The 19633-nt window shown below is 33.8% G+C and overlaps 3 protein-coding genes, 1 long non-coding RNA gene and 1 pseudogene across 11 annotated transcripts; 3 read left to right on the forward strand and 2 right to left on the reverse strand.

The window, feature by feature from the left end:
• On the forward strand, nucleotides 789-6057 carry LOC109124928. 8 transcript variants are annotated; one of them, XR_002032604.1, is made up of 14 exons: nucleotides 789-1132; nucleotides 1477-1542; nucleotides 1639-1812; nucleotides 2006-2115; nucleotides 2219-2879; nucleotides 3214-3306; nucleotides 3456-3526; nucleotides 3674-3808; nucleotides 3903-3964; nucleotides 4029-4104; nucleotides 4301-4405; nucleotides 4500-4777; nucleotides 5626-5712; nucleotides 5794-6057. It is a non-coding gene; the product is annotated as an uncharacterized LOC109124928 (long non-coding RNA). The 8 variants fall into 8 exon arrangements; XR_002032603.1 differs by having other exon boundaries at nucleotides 4039-4104; XR_002032605.1 differs by having other exon boundaries at nucleotides 4055-4104.
• LOC109125368 lies at nucleotides 6782-7563 on the reverse strand (annotated as a pseudogene).
• On the reverse strand, nucleotides 11023-13363 carry LOC104699606. Its single transcript, XM_010414944.1, has 5 exons — nucleotides 13044-13363; nucleotides 12096-12385; nucleotides 11847-12020; nucleotides 11588-11756; nucleotides 11023-11503 (listed from the first exon to the last, which is right to left on the reverse strand). Exons 2-4 carry the CDS (start codon nucleotides 12304-12306, stop codon nucleotides 11602-11604), a joined length of 540 nt encoding a protein of 179 aa, XP_010413246.1. The 5' UTR covers nucleotides 12307-12385; nucleotides 13044-13363; the 3' UTR covers nucleotides 11023-11503; nucleotides 11588-11601.
• On the forward strand, nucleotides 16954-18165 carry LOC104699607 (NADH dehydrogenase [ubiquinone] iron-sulfur protein 5-B-like). Its single transcript, XM_010414945.1, has 2 exons — nucleotides 16954-17186; nucleotides 17844-18165. Exons 1-2 carry the CDS (start codon nucleotides 17037-17039, stop codon nucleotides 17943-17945), a joined length of 252 nt encoding a protein of 83 aa, XP_010413247.1. The 5' UTR covers nucleotides 16954-17036; the 3' UTR covers nucleotides 17946-18165.
• LOC104699608 (protein SRC2 homolog) lies at nucleotides 18277-19420 on the forward strand. The gene has a single exon (XM_010414947.2). It carries the CDS (start codon nucleotides 18372-18374, stop codon nucleotides 19149-19151), a length of 780 nt encoding a protein of 259 aa, XP_010413249.1. The 5' UTR covers nucleotides 18277-18371; the 3' UTR covers nucleotides 19152-19420.

A 19633-nucleotide genomic window follows, 5' to 3' on the forward strand; every position in this document is an offset into this window, starting at 1 on the left:
CTAGGATTTAAAATTTAGAATTAAAGGGTTTTGTACTTATTTGGTCTATGTTGTGTTATGGATAATATGCTATGGATAAAGATCTAACCAAATTTATGTATGTATATTTTGTATGAATAAACACAAGTAACTATCTATTAACAATACTGCAATTGATTATCCACTTATAATTGAACAAATGTTCAACGACTGATGGATACTGTATAATCTAAAAATTCATAAAAAATATAGCAATATGTATCTTAAAATGTAGAAAATATATAATCATAACATATTTTATATAAATAAATAGAAAATTTGTTTTATGATAACAAATAAATATATTTTACTTTGTTAAAGTGTTAACAACAAAAAAGAAGAAAAAAAGAGAGAAAAGAAGGAGAGAAAGAGAGGTAAGTTGTTAGTAAGGGCAAAAATGTAAAAAGAAAGTGGACACATAAGCACAAAACTTGGAAAAGTATACCATGAGTGGAAAGTGGATTTTTGTGACAATAGTTTAAGAGTAAGTGGGCGTGGTGTCATTTGCCCTAATTTTAACCGTTGGCTAGTGCCACATGGATTTAAGAGAAAGAAAAAAACGTTTTTTTATAATTTTCCTATTTTGCTTGATATATTTCCTTTTTGTTTTAATGTTCTCTCCACCGTCAGATCTAAAATATCAATTGCATCTAATGGCTGTGATAAGATACGATTTTTTCCATTTTTTAATTATTAACCCGTTGGGGTTGTCTTCTCTATATAAATAAAATAAGCAGAGAGGTCTTGTCTTCTCATCATATTCACTTTGCTTGACACAAACATAGAGACACTCTTCTCTTCTTCACCACCTGAAACTGAAAGAGAGACAACAAAAAACAAAAAAAAAAAGAGAGAGAGGGTTTGTTCTAGTGTCGACGGAGAGCAAATATGCCCTAATTCAGAGCCACGCCGATTCGATTATCTCATCGCTCCCAGATTCCTCTCCGATCTCCATTAGCATCGAGTCCGGTGATGATGAATCCGTTCAGGATCGTCTCGTCGACTCCTACTCTCGAACTGGCCTCTTCTCTTCTCCTCGATTCCACTAAACGATGGTTCCGGACACGAGCTTCTTTCTGTTCACAATTGACTAGGGTCAACAGACAAATCAGAGGTTTATTTTATTTTTTTGCCTTCTGAATCTATTAGTCGCTTTGATTTTATTTTAAAAAGTTTGTATTTTTGATTGGAGAGGTTACATGTCCTCCTAAAGGTGAAACCTTTTTTTTCTCCAGTCTCCATCTAAAGCCAATGAACCTGCACTTCTTTCTTTTCTCCTCTTTGGATTCCTTAATATCATATGTTTGCTCATTCATTCTAAACTTACGATGATCTTTAGTTGTTTGGATCGCTGCAGTATGGTCAAATTGGAGTTTACAAGTGAAAAGACTATCTATCAGTTCCAGACTTTATATGCATCAAGCTTCAGCTCAATTGCTTCATACTATCTCTTTCCAGGTGTATGTGTGTCGAAGGTAGATGGAATTTTGGGTGGTGATTAACTCGCTTCTCGGTTATATTTGAGTAAGCACTTACCTACTTGTCATTTTCTCATCTTTAATCTCACCAGTATATTCGAAGCTTTTAAGTGTTTTGCTATATCTGATTGTATTGTTGCAGGAGGCTTCCTTCAACATTGGCAAATTTCCTGAAGGTGTAGCTAACTCTCAACCTCCTAAACAGATTTCAGAACTTCCGGATGAAAGTTCTGATGCGTATCTAGATGGCTCTGTTATGGAGAAGGTGCTTCATAGGCGAAGTATGCAGATGCGCAATTTGCAGAGAGCTTGGCAGGTATTACTGAATCACTTGTACCTCGTTCCTCTTATCTTTTTATCGAAGATTTTTTAGACCTTTATTTTGTCAATAACCAATTTTTCTTGATATAGAAACTATACCTTTATTTCGTCAATAACCAATTTCGTATCTTGTACTATGTGCTAACCTGATTTCTTGTTTCATTGGGTTTTTTGTTCTAACTTAACAGTGAGATTTATGGAAAGTGGTTGTCAGATTTGGTGACAAGCGACCACAACGGGAGGTAATACGCTATAGTTTCCTTATTCAGATGTGGAGTTATTGAATATGCAGCTTCTGGTAAGTTTATCATAAAACAGAGGACAACAATTATGCCCTGTAAGCAGTTCCCGATGTTCTAACGTACTTCTTGTTACATCTACTTTTACCATGTTTCTTTCAGGCGTTGTGGATCATCCTAAAACCAGTTGGAGATTTCACATGTCCTCCAAAAGGTGAAACGTTCTGTCTATAATAAAATCTGCTTAAAGTTTTTTTGTTGCTTCTCTAGATGGTTCACTTTCTTCACAGAATCGGGGATGATGTACTATATGACGCAGCAACAACCACGATGGAATGGAAATTTAGTATCCTTTTCTTTACTGTCTTTTTTTTACCCGTGTGAAGTTAATCCTTATTCAGATGTGGAGGTTATTGTGTATGCAGCTTCTAGAATGTTATCATAGAACACCATGAACACCATGGAGACCACACTTATCAAAGGCACCTCTTCTCCAGAGTCTACAAATCAAGAATTGCATTCCAGCAGAGTCTATGAATATGTATCTGAGTTTTTACAACCTAACCAGCCTCAGCCTCGTGAATTTGAAGTTACTCGCTTGCCGTTTTGATCCATCAAACTTGCAGTTGCGGAACTCTACAGAATGCGCAACTGCAAGCTTTGATGCATCAAACCCGCAAGCGAGTAACTTCAAATTCACGAGGCTGGTCAGGCTGTAAAAACTCAGATACATATTCAGTACCAGTCGTGTATAAAGTATCAATCATACGTGTTACTATCTATGTTTTTGTTGATGAGATCCATGAAAGGGGCAGAAACGGAGGTATGTCTTCTAAATATCTATGTTTGTTTAGGTTTCTGCAAACGTTAGGTTACTTAGCTAATGTTCTATTACATAAAGTGGAAATTCCTTAGAACAAAAGTTTCAAGCTTCACTTGACAGGTGAAAGTTAATCTGCTAATCTATGTTTCTATTGATGAAGTACGTTTGCTGTTTCTATTGATGCAGTATGTTTGTAGTTGAATTGAGGGAATCATTCAACTTTAGCCTTGGTTAAGTTCAGTCTTTCATCATCTTGTTATTATTAGACCTAGAGAAGCTGAGTAATTTTCTATGATAACTTGAAAAATAGATGATATCCCTCTGTTCTGTACAGGTAGTGTATTGAGTGGTGGTGGGAGTGCTCCACTTCCTGAGGCGACCGCTCAGAATTGGGTTGATATGATAAATGAGTATTAGATGTTGGCAGGTAAGGTTTTTGCTAGTTTGGTTGTGTTAAATGAGCCTTACATAAGTATGTTCTTCCTTTCATGCGTGTTATTTGGTTTTGCATGTTTCCCGTCTCTGTTTTTATGAACTTGATCTATATTTCTTCTGCTGATAGATTTAGTCTATTAGGGATCATGCTCTGGTTAAGAGGATTGGAGCAGCTACTGCAGTCGACGTCAGAGCCACTGGAATTCCATAAAGTTTTTCTCCTTGCATTGTAGCAAAGTTTTTGTATTCTGGATCTTATAAGTTCTCACCTTCTGCCAAAGTGTTATAAATCTGGCACTCTTTCATATCTTTGGTAATCTGGACATTTTCTAAAGTTGTTTCTCACTGGCTTTTTGTAGGTTTGTAGAGATCCCAGATAGAGGTAGGTGTTATGAGAGGATCACAAAGTTGTGGAAGACATGACATATGTATCTTGTTTTACAAGGAGAGCCTCCTTCCAAAGATAAGCATGGCGTTCCGTTTCTTGGTGGCAGGTAAGGCTTTTGCTGATTTGGTTGTTTTACATGAGCCTTACATAAGTATGTTCTTCTTTTCATGCGTGTTATTTTGTCTGGGATAAAATTGCAGCATGTGCCAAGCATTATGTGGGAGATGGTGGGACAACCCGAGGAATAAATGAGAATTACACGGTAACTGATTTACATGGTCTTCTTAGCGTTTACATGCCGGCTTATGGTGATGCAATTTACAAAGGTGTTACCAGAGTGATGGTTTCATAGTCAAGCTGGAATGGTGAGAAGATGCATGCAAATACTGAGCTTATCACAAGGTATCTTAAGGGTACCCTTAACATCAATGCACATGCTCTGTGTTCTGGCAGTAGTATTTCTAAATGAATATTGCCCTTTCTTGATGTATTTTGAAGAGTCGTGAATAGAACCTTTTATAGAGCATGTGTAAATTCTTAGGTTCAGGAGTTGATTGTGAGTTCTAATTCCAACTTATCATCTCTATGATATGTGCAGGGTTCTGTTACTTCGGATTGGCAAGGTGTTGATATGATTTCCTCACCACCGCATACAAACTACACAGCTTCTGTCCGAGCTGCAGTTCAAGCTGGAATTTATATGGTTTGTGTTTCAAACTTCACAGACATTCCTGGACTGGGAAAGGAAAATGTTACTTGTGTATGTGTTGGCTAATGAAATAATGTTACATATGCAGGTCATGGTCCCCTTCAACTTTACTGAGTTTGCCAATGATCTTACGTCCTTGGTGAAAAACAATAAGTAAATCCTGTCACCCGGATTGATGATGCTGTCAGAAGAATCCTGCTTGTCAAGTTCACTGATGCTCTTTTTGGGACTTTAGTGGAAAACTTCTGTTACATGGTTTAGAAACACAGAGCAGTTGCCTATGAGCTATGGAGATTCACATTATGGCCCACTCTTTGTTTACGGGTCTGGTCTTGAAACCGAATCTGTTGCGAGCATTGTTGCTAGGTAAGATGCTTCACACAGCTTATTGTTCCATCGTTTCAGTATATGCTCTCTGACACAAGATTATGATTCTTAACACCTTATTTTGGTTGCAAACAGGTGAACCGCAGCTTCTGCTACTAGCACAAAGCCTTGCTTGAACAGAGTCCTTGTATCTGCTACAATTTGTCTACTTCTCTTCCCAAGGTATCATGACCAGTTTCAACTTCCGTTTTGATTTCTGTTAATAAATTGGTAAGAATCTGAGGTAACTTTATATTTTTGTAGCTTAAGCCGTGTTCTGAGAAGATGAAAGCTACAAAAGCTTGGGAGTAGATAATTCATTCGCTTATCTGATCCTGAATCCTGTGTCATTGCAACCTGGATCATCTTGAATATTTGAACGCTCTTCTATTTACATGCTACAGAGAGTATGAGTATAGACTGTTCTCTTTTTTTCAATCCATCATGCTTGAAAATAAATTAAATTAACGTTGTGGGCAAGAATGGTAAACAAAAGAGAAGAAAGCAAGAGAACAACATTATGCTTTCTTTGTAAGAGAAGAAACATATGATGATGATGACCTGAGTGAGACTAAAGAAGAGAGATTTTGATGAACAGAAGAAGTCATAGCCGCAAAACTATGGGACTTTTAGTAAAATGTAGACATAAGCGGATCGAACCACACCACGATAACGGTGTCGAGAGACACTAGATAAGTAACCGGTATTCAAGTAGAATATTTATAACTATAAACAAAAATAATGAGAGACACAAGANATGCTTCACACAGCTTATTGTTCCATCGTTTCAGTATATGCTCTCTGACACAAGATTATGATTCTTAACACCTTATTTTGGTTGCAAACAGGTCAACCGCAGCTTCTGCTACTAGCACAAAGCCTTGCTTGAACAGAGTCCTTGTATCTGCTACAATTTGTCTACTTCTCTTCCCAAGGTATCATGACCAGTTTCAACTTCCGTTTTGATTTCTGTTAATAAATTGGTAAGAATCTGAGGTAACTTTATATTTTTGTAGCTTAAGCCGTGTTCTGAGAAGATGAAAGCTACAAAAGCTTGGGAGTAGATAATTCATTCGCTTATCTGATCCTGAATCCTGTGTCATTGCAACCTGGATCATCTTGAATATTTGAACGCTCTTCTATTTACATGCTACAGAGAGTATGAGTATAGACTGTTCTCTTTTTTTCAATCCATCATGCTTGAAAATAAATTAAATTAACGTTGTGGGCAAGAATGGTAAACAAAAGAGAAGAAAGCAAGAGAACAACATTATGCTTTCTTTGTAAGAGAAGAAACATATGATGATGATGACCTGAGTGAGACTAAAGAAGAGAGATTTTGATGAACAGAAGAAGTCATAGCCGCAAAACTATGGGACTTTTAGTAAAATGTAGACATAAGCGGATCGAACCACACCACGATAACGGTGTCGAGAGACACTAGATAAGTAACCGGTATTCAAGTAGAATATTTATAACTATAAACAAAAATAATGAGAGACACAAGAGTAGAGGTAAGCAAAAAATATTAGGGAACAGCAATTCCATCCATCCAAATCACTGTTTCTGTGGAATTTGCCAAACGGAAAAGGGAAGAGAAAATGGCGTCGGGGTGTGGGAAACAAAAGGATTTCTGGATGGATTTTAGCGAAGACATGCATGTCTCATTGGAGAGAGTTCCTAAACACAACTTCTAATAATAACATCACTCGAAGTCTTGTACCTGCACACAATTTAACTACTCGATAATACACAAGAAATAAACAAACAGTAAAATTTGAAGCATGATTGTGTTTATAAGAAGAAACGAGGCGAGATTAAGTCATAATAGGTTGTGGAAATTGGAAAAGCTTAAGAGAAAAAATAAAATTTAGTAAGATGTAGACATAACGGTGTGGAGAGACACTAGATAAGTAACCACCGCTAGTCAAGTAGAATATTTATAACTATAACCAAAAATAACGAGAGACACAAGAGTAGAGGTAAGCAAAATATTAGGGAACATCAATTCCATCCGAAGATACTAGATATCGTAGATCGTTGCGGAGTTGTGCTAACACGTCCAGGTTGTAAATAGCTAAGTCCATATTGGTATCCAGATGTGCTGATACTCAGAACACATCCTGATTGTGAAGGAAGTGGGGCTAGATTTTCGACTAAAGGAGTTAGACCACTAATGTCTTGAGAGAGGCAACTAAGGTGGTCTGTATCCGGATAGTATTTGAACAACCTCTTCTCACTGTCATGTAAGAAAATATTCCCTTGCTTAGAAACAGCAATGGGGGTGAACCACCTTTTCCAATATTTCGGGGAAATAACTCTGGTTAAAGTTAGGAAGTAAGTCATAGTCCAAGTTTCTTCTTGTGCATGCATGCTCCATATCTCTAGTACCCATTCAGGATCAAAACCTGTGTCGGAAAAGGCCAAACGGTCTTCAAGGTTCACTATCTGAGCTGCAGGGGTGTACCTAGACAGCGGAAGTGCAGAAACATCCCAGGAACTCTTCTGTGTGAAGATCCAAAGCTAGTATCTTAAACCTATGCTTAAAGTCTAACCAGTAGATGGAACCATTGACACACGCCGACTTCCTTGTTGCTTCAACCTTGTAAGGAGCCGGGGTAAGTTTCCGCCATTCCCCAGTGTTAACATCAAGAATCTCGAAATAGTTGAAATCAAATAACATCCTCACTACTTTATAGCTCCCACTAACTTCATCCTTACCGAATCCCATCGCCCAGTATCCAGGGAATATGTAACGCCATACTTCTGCGATTGTAGTAAGTAGTAACTTTTAAGACAAGGAAACGAATATATTCTTTCTTATATAATAATAAATTAATAAATAACGAATTTACGGGGAACGAGTTCGATCCCATAGTCAAAAGGGCCTGTAGGGAATCTAAGGAATTCTCCGGTGGAAGGGTTCAAAACGTTGATCCAATCTGGTACAGGGATGCAAACCAAACCGTCACATGTCAACGAAGGTCGTGTGGTGGTGTCATGGCGTTGTAAATAGACAATGTCGATCTCTGCGTCTCCTTGGAACCGTGGCTCTCCGACAGCAAGGATTTTGGGGTTCTTTTGAACACTCTTACGCCTTTCCGCGAAACTCTTAGATTCCAGTATTGATTTCCATTGTTTTGAGACGGTTTTGCATCTGATAATTGGTTTCAAGGGCAGCGTAAGGAGTATGTCTTCCACCAGATCGGCATGTATGTAGATTGGATTAGGGTTTTTTTCTTCTTCTTCTTCTTCTTCTCGCATTTTATCTTTTTGCAAATTCCTAAAACTCGAGGATATGTTAAAAAGACTATCTACCCAAAAAAAAAAAAAAGATATGTTAAAAAGACCTTTGGAGCATCCCGATTGTGTATCTAAACTTCTATATATACTCTCTCTAATCAAATAATGAAAAGTGAGTGAGGGATAGAGAGGACTTCTTAAGAACCTATCATGTTGACCCAAAAAAAAAAAAAACCTATCATATCTCAATAAGAATTCCATTTAATCAAAAGAGAAGTCGGCTCACCTTAACTATAAATAAGAGAATTTTAATAACTTTAATTAAAATCATGAAAAGTATAAAATGAAGGATTCTAGCTGATTGTTTAGAAAGTTTTTTTAAATCTTGCTGATTTGTTTTTCCTAATTTGTAAAATCTTTCTCAAAAAATATTGCACAATATTCTCTTGTTTATTCAAGGCTTCTGCGAAAAAAAAAAAAAAAAAATTATTGCTTATTGCTGTCATGAATCAATTTATGATCGATCATAAACCCTAAGCCCCTCTCAAGAATCTATCTCTCTTTGCTTTTTTTTTTTTTGGCAAACAATCTATCTCTCTTTGCTATGAAGTTGAATTTTAATTTTCTCTCCACCCAATACGCAACAAAAAGGTAAAAATTTCAAATAGAGAGATTAGTGATGGTGTACGCATGTCTTCTCGGGGTAAATGTAGACACGTTTCCTCAATAATTGATATAAAGATATGTTGAGTCTGATGAGAGAAGTATCGGAGAGATGAGGAGACCCACATTTTTATTTTCAACAAAAGAAAAAAAAAAGTCATGGACTATGATTCACAAATCTTTGTATCTTACGAGAGTTTTCAAGACTTTTTTATGAAAAATAAATAATATAAATTCTAAACCAATAATACAATATTTAAATCCATTAACAATCCAAGATTCTTTTGTTTTATTTGAATAACACAAAAATTTTAATGACTTTATAAAACTCTTAATCCAATAACACTAGATTTACGAATATTTTAGATAACTCTTTACAAATCCACAACTAATAACACCAAATTTTAAAAGAGTTTTAAAAAATTTTGATTGAATAACAACATATTTTACATAACTTTTAAAGTCATTAAAATTCTATTTAACTCTCAAAACAATAACACCCTCTTAAAAATTTGACTCTTTAATTACCTTTAATGAAAATTGGCCTTATAATTTTTTTGAGTAAAAATAATTTTTTACAAAAAAAAAATAATAATTTTTTCAAGAAAGTCTTTTTCCTTATTTCAGATGTATAAACGCACCACATTTACTCTTAGACCTAGAATTACTTTTTTGCCATTAATGAAAATTAATACTGGATCTTTTTACCTTTTATAATTTTTAAAATTATTAACAAATTAATTACGAAAATATATGAATTAAAAGTCAAAATTCATTAAAAAATGGCAAAAAATCTAAATAGTCTTCTGTAAAAAAGTCTGTCAAGAATACACTGTCTTAGTCAGAACCATAAAATCGTAGGTCGTTTACTATTATAAATACTAGATATCCTAACCATTCCCATAAATCAAAAACAAGAAAAAGAAAAAACCACTAAACTATTATCATATTCTCGAATTTATTTTTGTATTATAATCTTGGTCTTTTATATGATTCATCATATTCTAATTTTTCATTCCTCTTTTTGTAGTGGTTGTTTGGAAATCAAAATCAAACAATTTCTCCACCTTTTAAAACATGTATGTTTTGTTGCTCTCTATATTTTGTTTTATACTTTGGTAATTTGAAATAAAGTCATAATCTTTATTTGTTTCAGGTAGATTCATGGATGATCATAATTGTGGATCTATAAAATTGGATATAATGAAATTCATGTATTAATCTTTGTTAATCCGAATCCTTAATTTTTAAAAATAATATTGATTCTAATGTTTTTTTCTAATGGTTATAGTTGCAGAAAAACTATGGTGAATTCTATTCATGGAAAATTTATTGTAATTTTCTAAAAATTTGGATTTACTTCTATTTACAAATAGATTTAAATTATAATTATGTTTTTTTGAGTAATAATATAATATGTGTGACTAATAAATATTTTTCTCTTAAATTAATAGAAAGAATAAGAAATTCTAATTATACTTCTGTTTATTTTTTTGAAAATAATATCATCTTTGTATCTAATATATTATGTACCCCTCTTGAATAAATAAAAAGAGGACGAAATTTTAATTATAATTCTGTCTATTTTTTAAAAAATAAGTGCATTCAAAACACATGATTTACAGTCGTCATTCTCTGTTCAGAACTTCCTGATGTTCATAGAGCACCAGCCAGTAATGAGAGGGAGACGAACGTTGCTTTGCCACCTACATATGATGGCACTCTTAATGCACCAGCTACTAATGCCCTGAACATGACTTCTTCTTCTCCTTTGCGGCAAACGATGGTACTCTATATGCACCAGCTACTGATGGTATGAAGATGAACATCACTGCTTCTTGTTCGCCGATGCCTCAGAATCCCACAAAGGATGGTCATGAAAATCATCATCATGTGTTGAAGAAGAAGTTCACAATAGGAACTGGCCACCTGAGTATACCAAGTGGCCAACATGTAGTTTGTCGTCCAAGGAACTCTGAGATGACTCTTCCTCCAGACGCAGAGATGCTCTTTATTTTTGTTTGGATAGAACCAATCAATGTTAGATGTTTGAGATGTCTGACTCTGTAGTTATCATTTATGTTGAGTAGCTTAGACATAGTCTTTGATGCATAATATATGTAAGCTATGTCTTTTCTGTTTGTAGAGATGGAATGTCAAATAGATTCTTTAGGCATATGCCTAATTTTATCTTTTGAATGGTTCTCGAAACCTTCTGAACGACGTCGAAGTATTTTCTGAATGGATTTCAGCGAAAGATGTATCATTGCAGAGAACCCAAAGATTGAACACTTCTTCGTGCAATCTAATTTTATTGATGATTCGCCCTGTTATCGCTCTGTACTAAACATAGATCAATCAACATACATAATTATGCGGGGAAGGCTCCTCACAATACTCAACTCGACTACATCTTAGTCAACGGACACATCTCATCTGTTAAAGTTTACATTAAAACCACCAGCATTTCCTAAAGGAATCCGAGTATTTTTAACCATTTTCGACTACTACTCCAACCTAACATTCCAAACTTCTATGTGTCCAGTACTTGCTATATAAGACTGCGACCTTTTTTGATCTCACAAGATACTAATTTCAAATGCAAATCTAATAACACCAATTGCAAACAAACTCTTGAAGTATTACAATATTCATAGAGATGAAAGCTAAAACCAAATGAGGATCCAAACAGTAACATTACTAATCACTCCTAGAGTGTTATTACAGAACAGTGATCATTAATAAAACCATTTCCTAAAGTATTACAGTATCCGTAGAAGTTTCTGCAACTGAGTATCTTGATGTTGCGACTTTGAATACCTACCAAATAAGAATCAAAACTGTATTAAAATCTTATGAATTATTACATTACAATGAAAATGAATCAGAGCTTTGGATACCTACCAGATCGCTCATATTCACCATAGTTTTGAAAGGCCATAGCGAAGAAGCCATGCCTTCCATGGATGCTCCTCTTCCCAATGCTGAACTTTGTAGAAGCAAAATCCAAAGAGAGCTACTGTAGCAACGCATGAAATCACTTCCTTCTTATGGCTCCTAGCCATATCAACACCTGCAAGAAAACAAAAAGAAAAAGCTGAAACAAGCTTATGAGACAAGCAAAAGTGTTAAACTAAATGAAAACAGTTATCATTTTACTCACAATATGCAAAACGGGATCTCCTATCAACAGTGTTATCCACGAAGTCTATAAGCAATGAACTCAGGTACATATTCTTAATAGGAGTAGGTAAACTCGAATAGTTGATGAAACAGTTACAACCAGGAACAGGACAGATTATGACATTGCTCGCTCTCAGTTGTTCGAAAGCCGTACCTGAAGAAGACAAACCAGAAATATTATTTCAAAAACAAATCTAAACAGCAAAACAACCATTAGAAAAACTATTACCCAAAATGCAAGGATAGCAAACATGGTGTCCACAGTCAAAGAGGGAACAAGGAAGGAGCAACGTGCAGCAGTCACATAGCCATTCTTCATTCACAACGTTTGGTGTCATTACTTCAGGACACTGCATAAGTAAAGGTTGGAGCCTCATCAAGGAATTGTAGTCAGCAACCAAAGCAGTTAATTTCCATTGGTATCGGGGTAGCAGGATCATGGCCGTGCATGGCTTAATGTCTAAGGCTTCACATGCCTCACTGATAAAGAGCAACGAATGCAACTCCCACAGGTCGAAACTGCAAAAGAAAGAAAAGAAAAGAAAAACTTAAGGAATGTAAAGCGATTAGGCAATGGAAACACATGCAAGACAAGGGACGAAGATAATGAAGAGAGAAATAGATTATACATCATGAAATCGCAAAATACAGGAGACCACGGTGAGGTCTATGGAGATAAATAAACATCAGTGAGTCTTTATAAGCAAGAAAGGCAGATCATCAAGCAAGCAATGTCTATAGAAGTTGGAAATAGCAACATCTTCAACTCGTAACTCACAGTTACAAAAGAACGAAGAAGATAATCAACGTAAACACATGATACTGAGTAAAGACACGAAGATCATGAAGAGAGAAATAGATTATACATTATGAAATCGCAAATTACAGGAGACCACGGTGAGATCTATGGAGGTAAATAAACATCAGTGAGTCTTTATAAGCAAGAAAGACAGATCATCAAGAAAGTCATGTCAATAGAAGTTGGAAATAACAACATCTTCAACTCGTAACTCACAACGAAGAAGCAAAATCTATGGAAGGTGCGAAAATGGCGATATAGTTTGCCTAAACTAGCCATTACAGGATCATCACTCGATTCTAAAACGGAATCGTTAGACATCGTAAGAACGAAAAATAGAAATCGAAGTCGAAATATAGAGAGAGAGGTATGGATTACCTCTAACGCCATGAGAGGAGGAGAAGTGTGAAATCGCAGAAGCTTAGAGTTTTGCGTGATAATGATGAAGATGATGAAGAAGATGAATAACCGTCGAGTATCTTGAATATATATACCCGCAACAGAGAACCAAAATAACTCTCTTCACATAACCGTGCAAAATCCGAAAACATGCTTTGATTTTAATTTGTTGGGGGAAAAAAGAAATCAAGAAACAAGATTTCATTTTAAATCGCAAATAAATTTGAATTAAAAAAAAAAAATCACAAGTTTATGCAATTAGTATTCAGACGAAGAACAGAGGAGGAGGCTATTAGAGATCGGCGACGAAGGGAGTGTGAGAGAAGAGAGTTGTGAAGGGTGCAAACATATATAGACATTATAAGGGTATTATCGTATTTTTATCAATTGGGGCCAGTCCACACACGTATTATAAGGTTAGTTAATCAATTTCATTTTGTTTGACCAACAACAAAAAAAAATCAATTTCATATGGTTTGTAAAGTTGACTGTCTATTCTATTGTCTAGGAAAGAATACAATTAAGATATAATTATACTAATCACCTTTGATATTGAGACACTAATGATATACACGTAATTACATGGTGGTATTCATATCATACTCGAATAATAACTTTTATTTATATCAAAGTCAAAACCAATATAGTGTTAAGGAAGTGTACAATTCTCTACTATTAATAATTTCTGCTTGATGAAGTTAAGGAAAAAGTACAATTCTTCTACCCATTACCGACCGCGACACATTAACGACAAACGTAATTACATGAACTGATATGATGAGATATGAATCAAGGTAATTAGGAGTATAGTTAGTGACTTCGAAATGGCATATCAGTTGACTGTTTTACTACTACTAGAATAGTAGTACTAGTACTGTTTAAGGAAAAAGTACTAATTACTTGATATTTAGACATTAATGATAAAAGTAACTACGGGAATTCATACTGATATATATATTAATAATTGTATGTTTATATCAAAACCAGTCAAGTATTTAGGAAAAATGTACAAGCCTGTCTACTAACAAAGTAACAACAATTCCTCTGCTTTAATGTTAAGGAAAACGTACAATTCTACCTTCATAATTTTGACACTAATGATAAGTTGACAACTTAGGCCATGGTTGTTTGTATTTTTTTATAGTTTTTGGATATATATTTTTTTTAATTTTGATTTTGGTGTAGATTTTAGTTTCTTTGAAAGCTTGAATGCTAATTTATTTACTTTTAGATTTTTAGTTTTACATTGATGGATTATATTTTTTTTTTGCAAAAACAAATAAGAAACCAATAAAAATAATTTGTGGTTGGTGGTTTTTTTTTTGAGTGAGAAATCCAAGAATATGAATTTTGGTTTTTCTTTGAAAATTTGCTAAAATACTTTAAAACTACAGTAAACTCTCTTTAAATGTATAATGTTGAGACCATGAAAATCTATAAAGTTATAGAGGTTTTAATTTAGGGAGATTCTCAAAAATAGCATTAAAATAAGTTTTTGTTTTCAAATTTAGCACATCATTTCAAAAATTCCAAAAATAGCGCTATATTTCAAAATTCATCTTTCAAAATAAAACCCTAAATTCAAAATACTAAATCATACCCCTCAAAACTATACCCTAAATATGAAATTGAGAACTCAAACCTAAAAAAAAATTCTAAAAATTAATTTTAAATATTTTAATTGCTAAATATTGTCATTTTTGGAACTTTATGGAATATATGCTATAATTGTCCATAAAATTTGTTTTAGTGTTATTTTAGGGTATTTCTCTTTAATTTATCAATAAAATATTAACTAATATTTTTCTAGAATAAGTTACAAGAAAAATAACAATTATTATGTTTTGATGGGAATACTAAAAGTTTTTGATATAATAAAAATATAAGAAATGAACTAATATCTATTAACTAATATTTTTCTAGAATAAGTTACAAGGCAACTAACAATTATTATGTTTTGAAAGGAATATTAAAAGTTTTTGATATAGTAAAAAGATAAGAAATGAACTCTAACAAAAAATATATATATATTGTAGAAATTTATTTATTTACCGAGTATTACATTATAGAAGTTTTGTTGATCCCTACTATTAAAAGAAAATTCATTTATAAAACTAACCTTAGTTTTGTAAAGAATTATATCCAAGTGTTATTGGAGTTTTGACAAAAAATCTCCTATATATTAATAGAAAAACAAATTTTTGAAAAAGTTGATGTATCGCCGCCAGATAGCTCTGTGCACATTTTCGCAAAATACCCTGAAATTTTCTACTTAATTACATTAGCATGCCATTATATTTTTTTTAAAAACAATTAACTGAATAATAATTATAGATGTCATCATTTCTCACAAAAAGTTAAATATCACATATTAGAACTAATTAAATAATTACATACTATTTTAAGGCAAAATTTTACTAAAATTTACTTACAAATATACAAGTCAAAGTTATATTGATTTCTTAAAATCAATATAAGTAAAGATTCTAAAATGGCTATAAAAACATATCAATTAATATAAAGTTAATAGAAATAAAGAACATATAACTTATTAAACATATAACTTATTAACATAATCATATAAAAACAAAATGTTATTTTTATCTTAGTATTATTACCATAATAAATTAAATAACAATCTTTCAATAGTTATTATAATTGATTATAGAAATAAGTATATTACCCATGAATTATCTCCAATTATTAAAAGAAACTTAATTCCCAATAAATCTAGATTTATATATATTCATAAATAAATATAAAAAATGTCAACAAATTAGGGGATATCATTATGTGTGATTATTTATATATCTAAGTATGTAAACTAATTATTCTCAACATTTAGTATCAATTTCATTAAAAAATAGAAATATTGATAACCGAATAGGAATATACGTTCTAATTGTAAATTCATCTATGTGCTATTAAAAAGGAATGAGACAATAACCCTTATCATTATAAATAAGCTTAGTACCTAAAAAAATCATAATATATTTAAAATGAGTGACTATTAGATTATACAAAATTGTTATAGTTAATCGATAAACAATAAATAGAAATTTGATTTTTAAAACACACAAATTATATATTGCCATAAATTGTAACATTTTGTAAATATTTTTTTTACCACGTTCACATATTTCATAGGTGAAATATATTCTTATACGAATACACTGATTTTGGAATTTCATCAATTTTTTCATAATGTTTTTTTGGTAACAATCGGTCATTTATAGAAAATATTAACAAACTAACTAACTCAAAAGATTTAATAGCTTAATCAAAAAACTTAAATCAATAAATTAGATTATCTTCAGAAAATTTAGTATAGAATCTGTTTGTTACTAACATATAATAAAATTAAATAATTAAACTACCGAGTAATTTAGTATATGTTATTATGGTTAGATAAGAAATATGCAAAATTGTTATGATTACAAAATAAAACATAAGAAGATATGAATTTGATTTTTAAACCATACAAAAGACATGTTGCAATAAATAGTAACATTTTATCAATATTTTCTCTACTATAAAATCTCTTACACATTCAAAAATTTTATGAGTGAGCAGTTTTTAAATAAATAAAAAACTTTAATTACATATTCACAAACAGATATTTGTTCCAGATAATAAATTTCTTCGATTTATTCCGGTTGTTACCTAGTTGCTTATTATTTTAGGAAAAATTGTTTTTTGTTGCAACAACTAAAGCCTAATTGGTTTTTGGTATTAAGGGAAAAAAAAACGGTTCTCAGATGAAATTTAGTTGGGGCCATCAAGTGCTTATGTTAAAGCCCATAATTTAAAGGCCCATTATAGGATCAAATCGGGTTGTAATTGGATAAACACCCGAATGATTCGGATCCTTCGAAGAAAATCAATCAATCAGGCGAAGAAGAAGAAGAAGTCCTGAGATCTCTCGTCCCAACCAAGTTTAGTTTGGGAATAGCAGAGAAGAAGAAGGCAAAAATGGCGTCGGGGTGGGGGATAACGGGGAACAAAGGGAGATGTTACGATTTCTGGATGGACTTCAGTGAATGTATGTCTCATTGCAGAGAGCCCAAAGATTGTACTCTTCTTCGTGAAGACTACCTCGAGTGTCTTCACCATTCCAAAGAGGTATCTATCTATCTATCTTTCGCCTCTTTCCCTTTTTTTTTTAGGGTTCTTTCAATCCGTTCTCTGTGTTTCAGTAGTCTTCAATTTCACGCTTTTGATCAGTCTTTACGAAACCCTAGATCAATCAATCTGATGATTGTTTCTGGATCACCAGTTGGAACAATCCCTCTAAAACTAGTTGTTTCGTTTGCCTTATTAGATGTATAAATATATAAGCTTTCTTTTGCTTGCAACTAAAAAAAAAAAAAGTCTTGTGGTTTCATGAATTGCATTTCTCTCTCAAGTATAAATGTGGATGCTTTCACTACTAGGTTGCTCGTAGAGATTAACACCGCTGCTTCCCTTGTTTGAAATTTAGTTTCATGCCCTTATCTTACCCCATGAACTATTTAGCTGTTAAGTTTGGAATTTAGCTGTTAAGTTTGGAAGTTGAGGCTTACTCTTCAGCTCTTGTTCCTGTTTGATCCTTCAAATGGAACCATTTGTCCTACTTTGACGCAGATGTTCTCTCTGTATTGACATCATGGACGTGTTAGAGAAGCCAATGAAACTGAATGTATAGGGTTGCTGGTATAGATTCTTGGTTCTTTGGTTAGTATAAGGCTTATGGTAGATGGACTGATAAGGGAGGATGGCTTATTTGTGTATTTGTTGTAGTTCCAACGAAGAAACAGGATATACAAAGAGGAACAACGTAAACTAAGAGCAGCTTCAAGGAAAGGCGAAGATACCGGGGATGGGACTCCTACTCATCACTAATCTGAGTATTCTCCTCCTATCTCCAAAGTTTGCAGCCGAGAAGAAGAAGAATAAGCAAAAAAGGGTTCTTGAAGATTTCTGTATGTTGATGTGTCAAACTTTGTTTGATCGTTTTCAGTTTGAATTTTGCAATGGATTTACTATCTTTTCTTGTCTATTTTCCGCTGACTGAGTTGTAATATGCCTTTGGCTGTTCATCAAGCACAGACTCCTTCTTTCATGGTAATATTAATTTACTCTTACAGGTATATTAAAACCATAATGTCAAATAGACATTAAAAACAGAACAGTGGATGGAATCATGAAAAGGTCCTCTGTAGATAGTTGTTGTCATTGACTTTCTCTTAAGTCTTCTCTGCAATTTCTATATGTGTAGAGAGAAACAAAAGCTTTTGCATTTTTATCTTTAGTAGTAATAATTTTGAAATGGAGACGAAATCTCTACAGATAAAGGTGATGTCAGCAAAAGGGCTTAAGAAAGTCTCGAAGATGGATGTTTTCGTGGCCGTGAAGTTATCTGGCGATCCCAAATGCTCCGACCACCGTGAGCAGCGGACACAAGTGGCAAGAAACAGTGGAACAACCCCCAAATGGAGCAATGATTTCATGAAATTCCCCATTGACCAAACCTTAGCTGAGGCTAACCGCCTTGTGATCACTTTCAAGATCAAGCGAGAGCAACGTGGAAGCGGAGAGAAAGACATCGGCGAGGTTCACGTTCCTGTGAAAGAGCTTTTGGATCATCTTGGAAACGATAAGACCGGTGAAAGATACGTCACATATCAAATCGGAAAATCCAAAGGCGATATTAGTTTCACTTATTCGTTCACCGATCAGGTGGCGATTACTAGCGGTGGTGGCTGCTCACGATACCTAGCTCCCGAGCCGGTGCGTCCTGCAGCGACACACCAGCCTGTTTTGAACAGACCCGTATTGAGTCAGTTGCTTCCAAGCGTGGGATCGTTTAGCTACGATCACGTTCCTTGTCAGTCTCAGTCTCAGCCACCGTTTTATCCACCACAGGCTCAGCCGGAGATTCTTCCGCCGGCTTTCTTCCCCGGATTGTATCAGCCTCATGGATATCAGATGAGTTACATACCGGAAAGTCCACCGACAATGTATACATCTATATTTCCTGGCTTATCATGTCCGCCGCAGACACAACCGGGGGGACTATATCCACCGACGAGCCCTTACAGATTTTAGCTTAACGGTCAACGTCTCTGAGCTAAGTCGTCGGTGAAGAGATTTGTAGACTTTTTAACTAATGATCACGTCCGGTCCCCCTGCTTGTGTTTTTATTTTATTCTTCTTTTTTTTTTCAGTCACCCTCTGTTTGAAATTTTCAAACAATATAATGCTGTCTTTTTTATTTGTCTTTAACAGAAGAATCATAAAAATTGTTGCATTATTCTAATTTTTGAACTTGTTGAAAATATTGGCATACGATTGGGAGAATTATGTGTAACAAGTAATTATCCTGATAACAAATTTGAGAGAGCATCATAATCTATGATACAGTTTTTATTTTATTTGTAATTTTTCCAAATTTAAATATAACATAACATTTTGGAATGTGAATAGTATAATTTATAGAAAATGGCCAATTCATGAGTCGAATTTTTTTTTTTTGGGTCGTTAAACAAAAAAGAATCTAATAATTTGGTGTTATTCAAAAATAAAATTAA

The sequence above is a fragment of the Camelina sativa genome, chromosome 7, assembly GCF_000633955.1.
Source record: "Camelina sativa cultivar DH55 chromosome 7, Cs, whole genome shotgun sequence".
Lineage (NCBI taxonomy): Eukaryota > Viridiplantae > Streptophyta > Magnoliopsida > Brassicales > Brassicaceae > Camelina > Camelina sativa.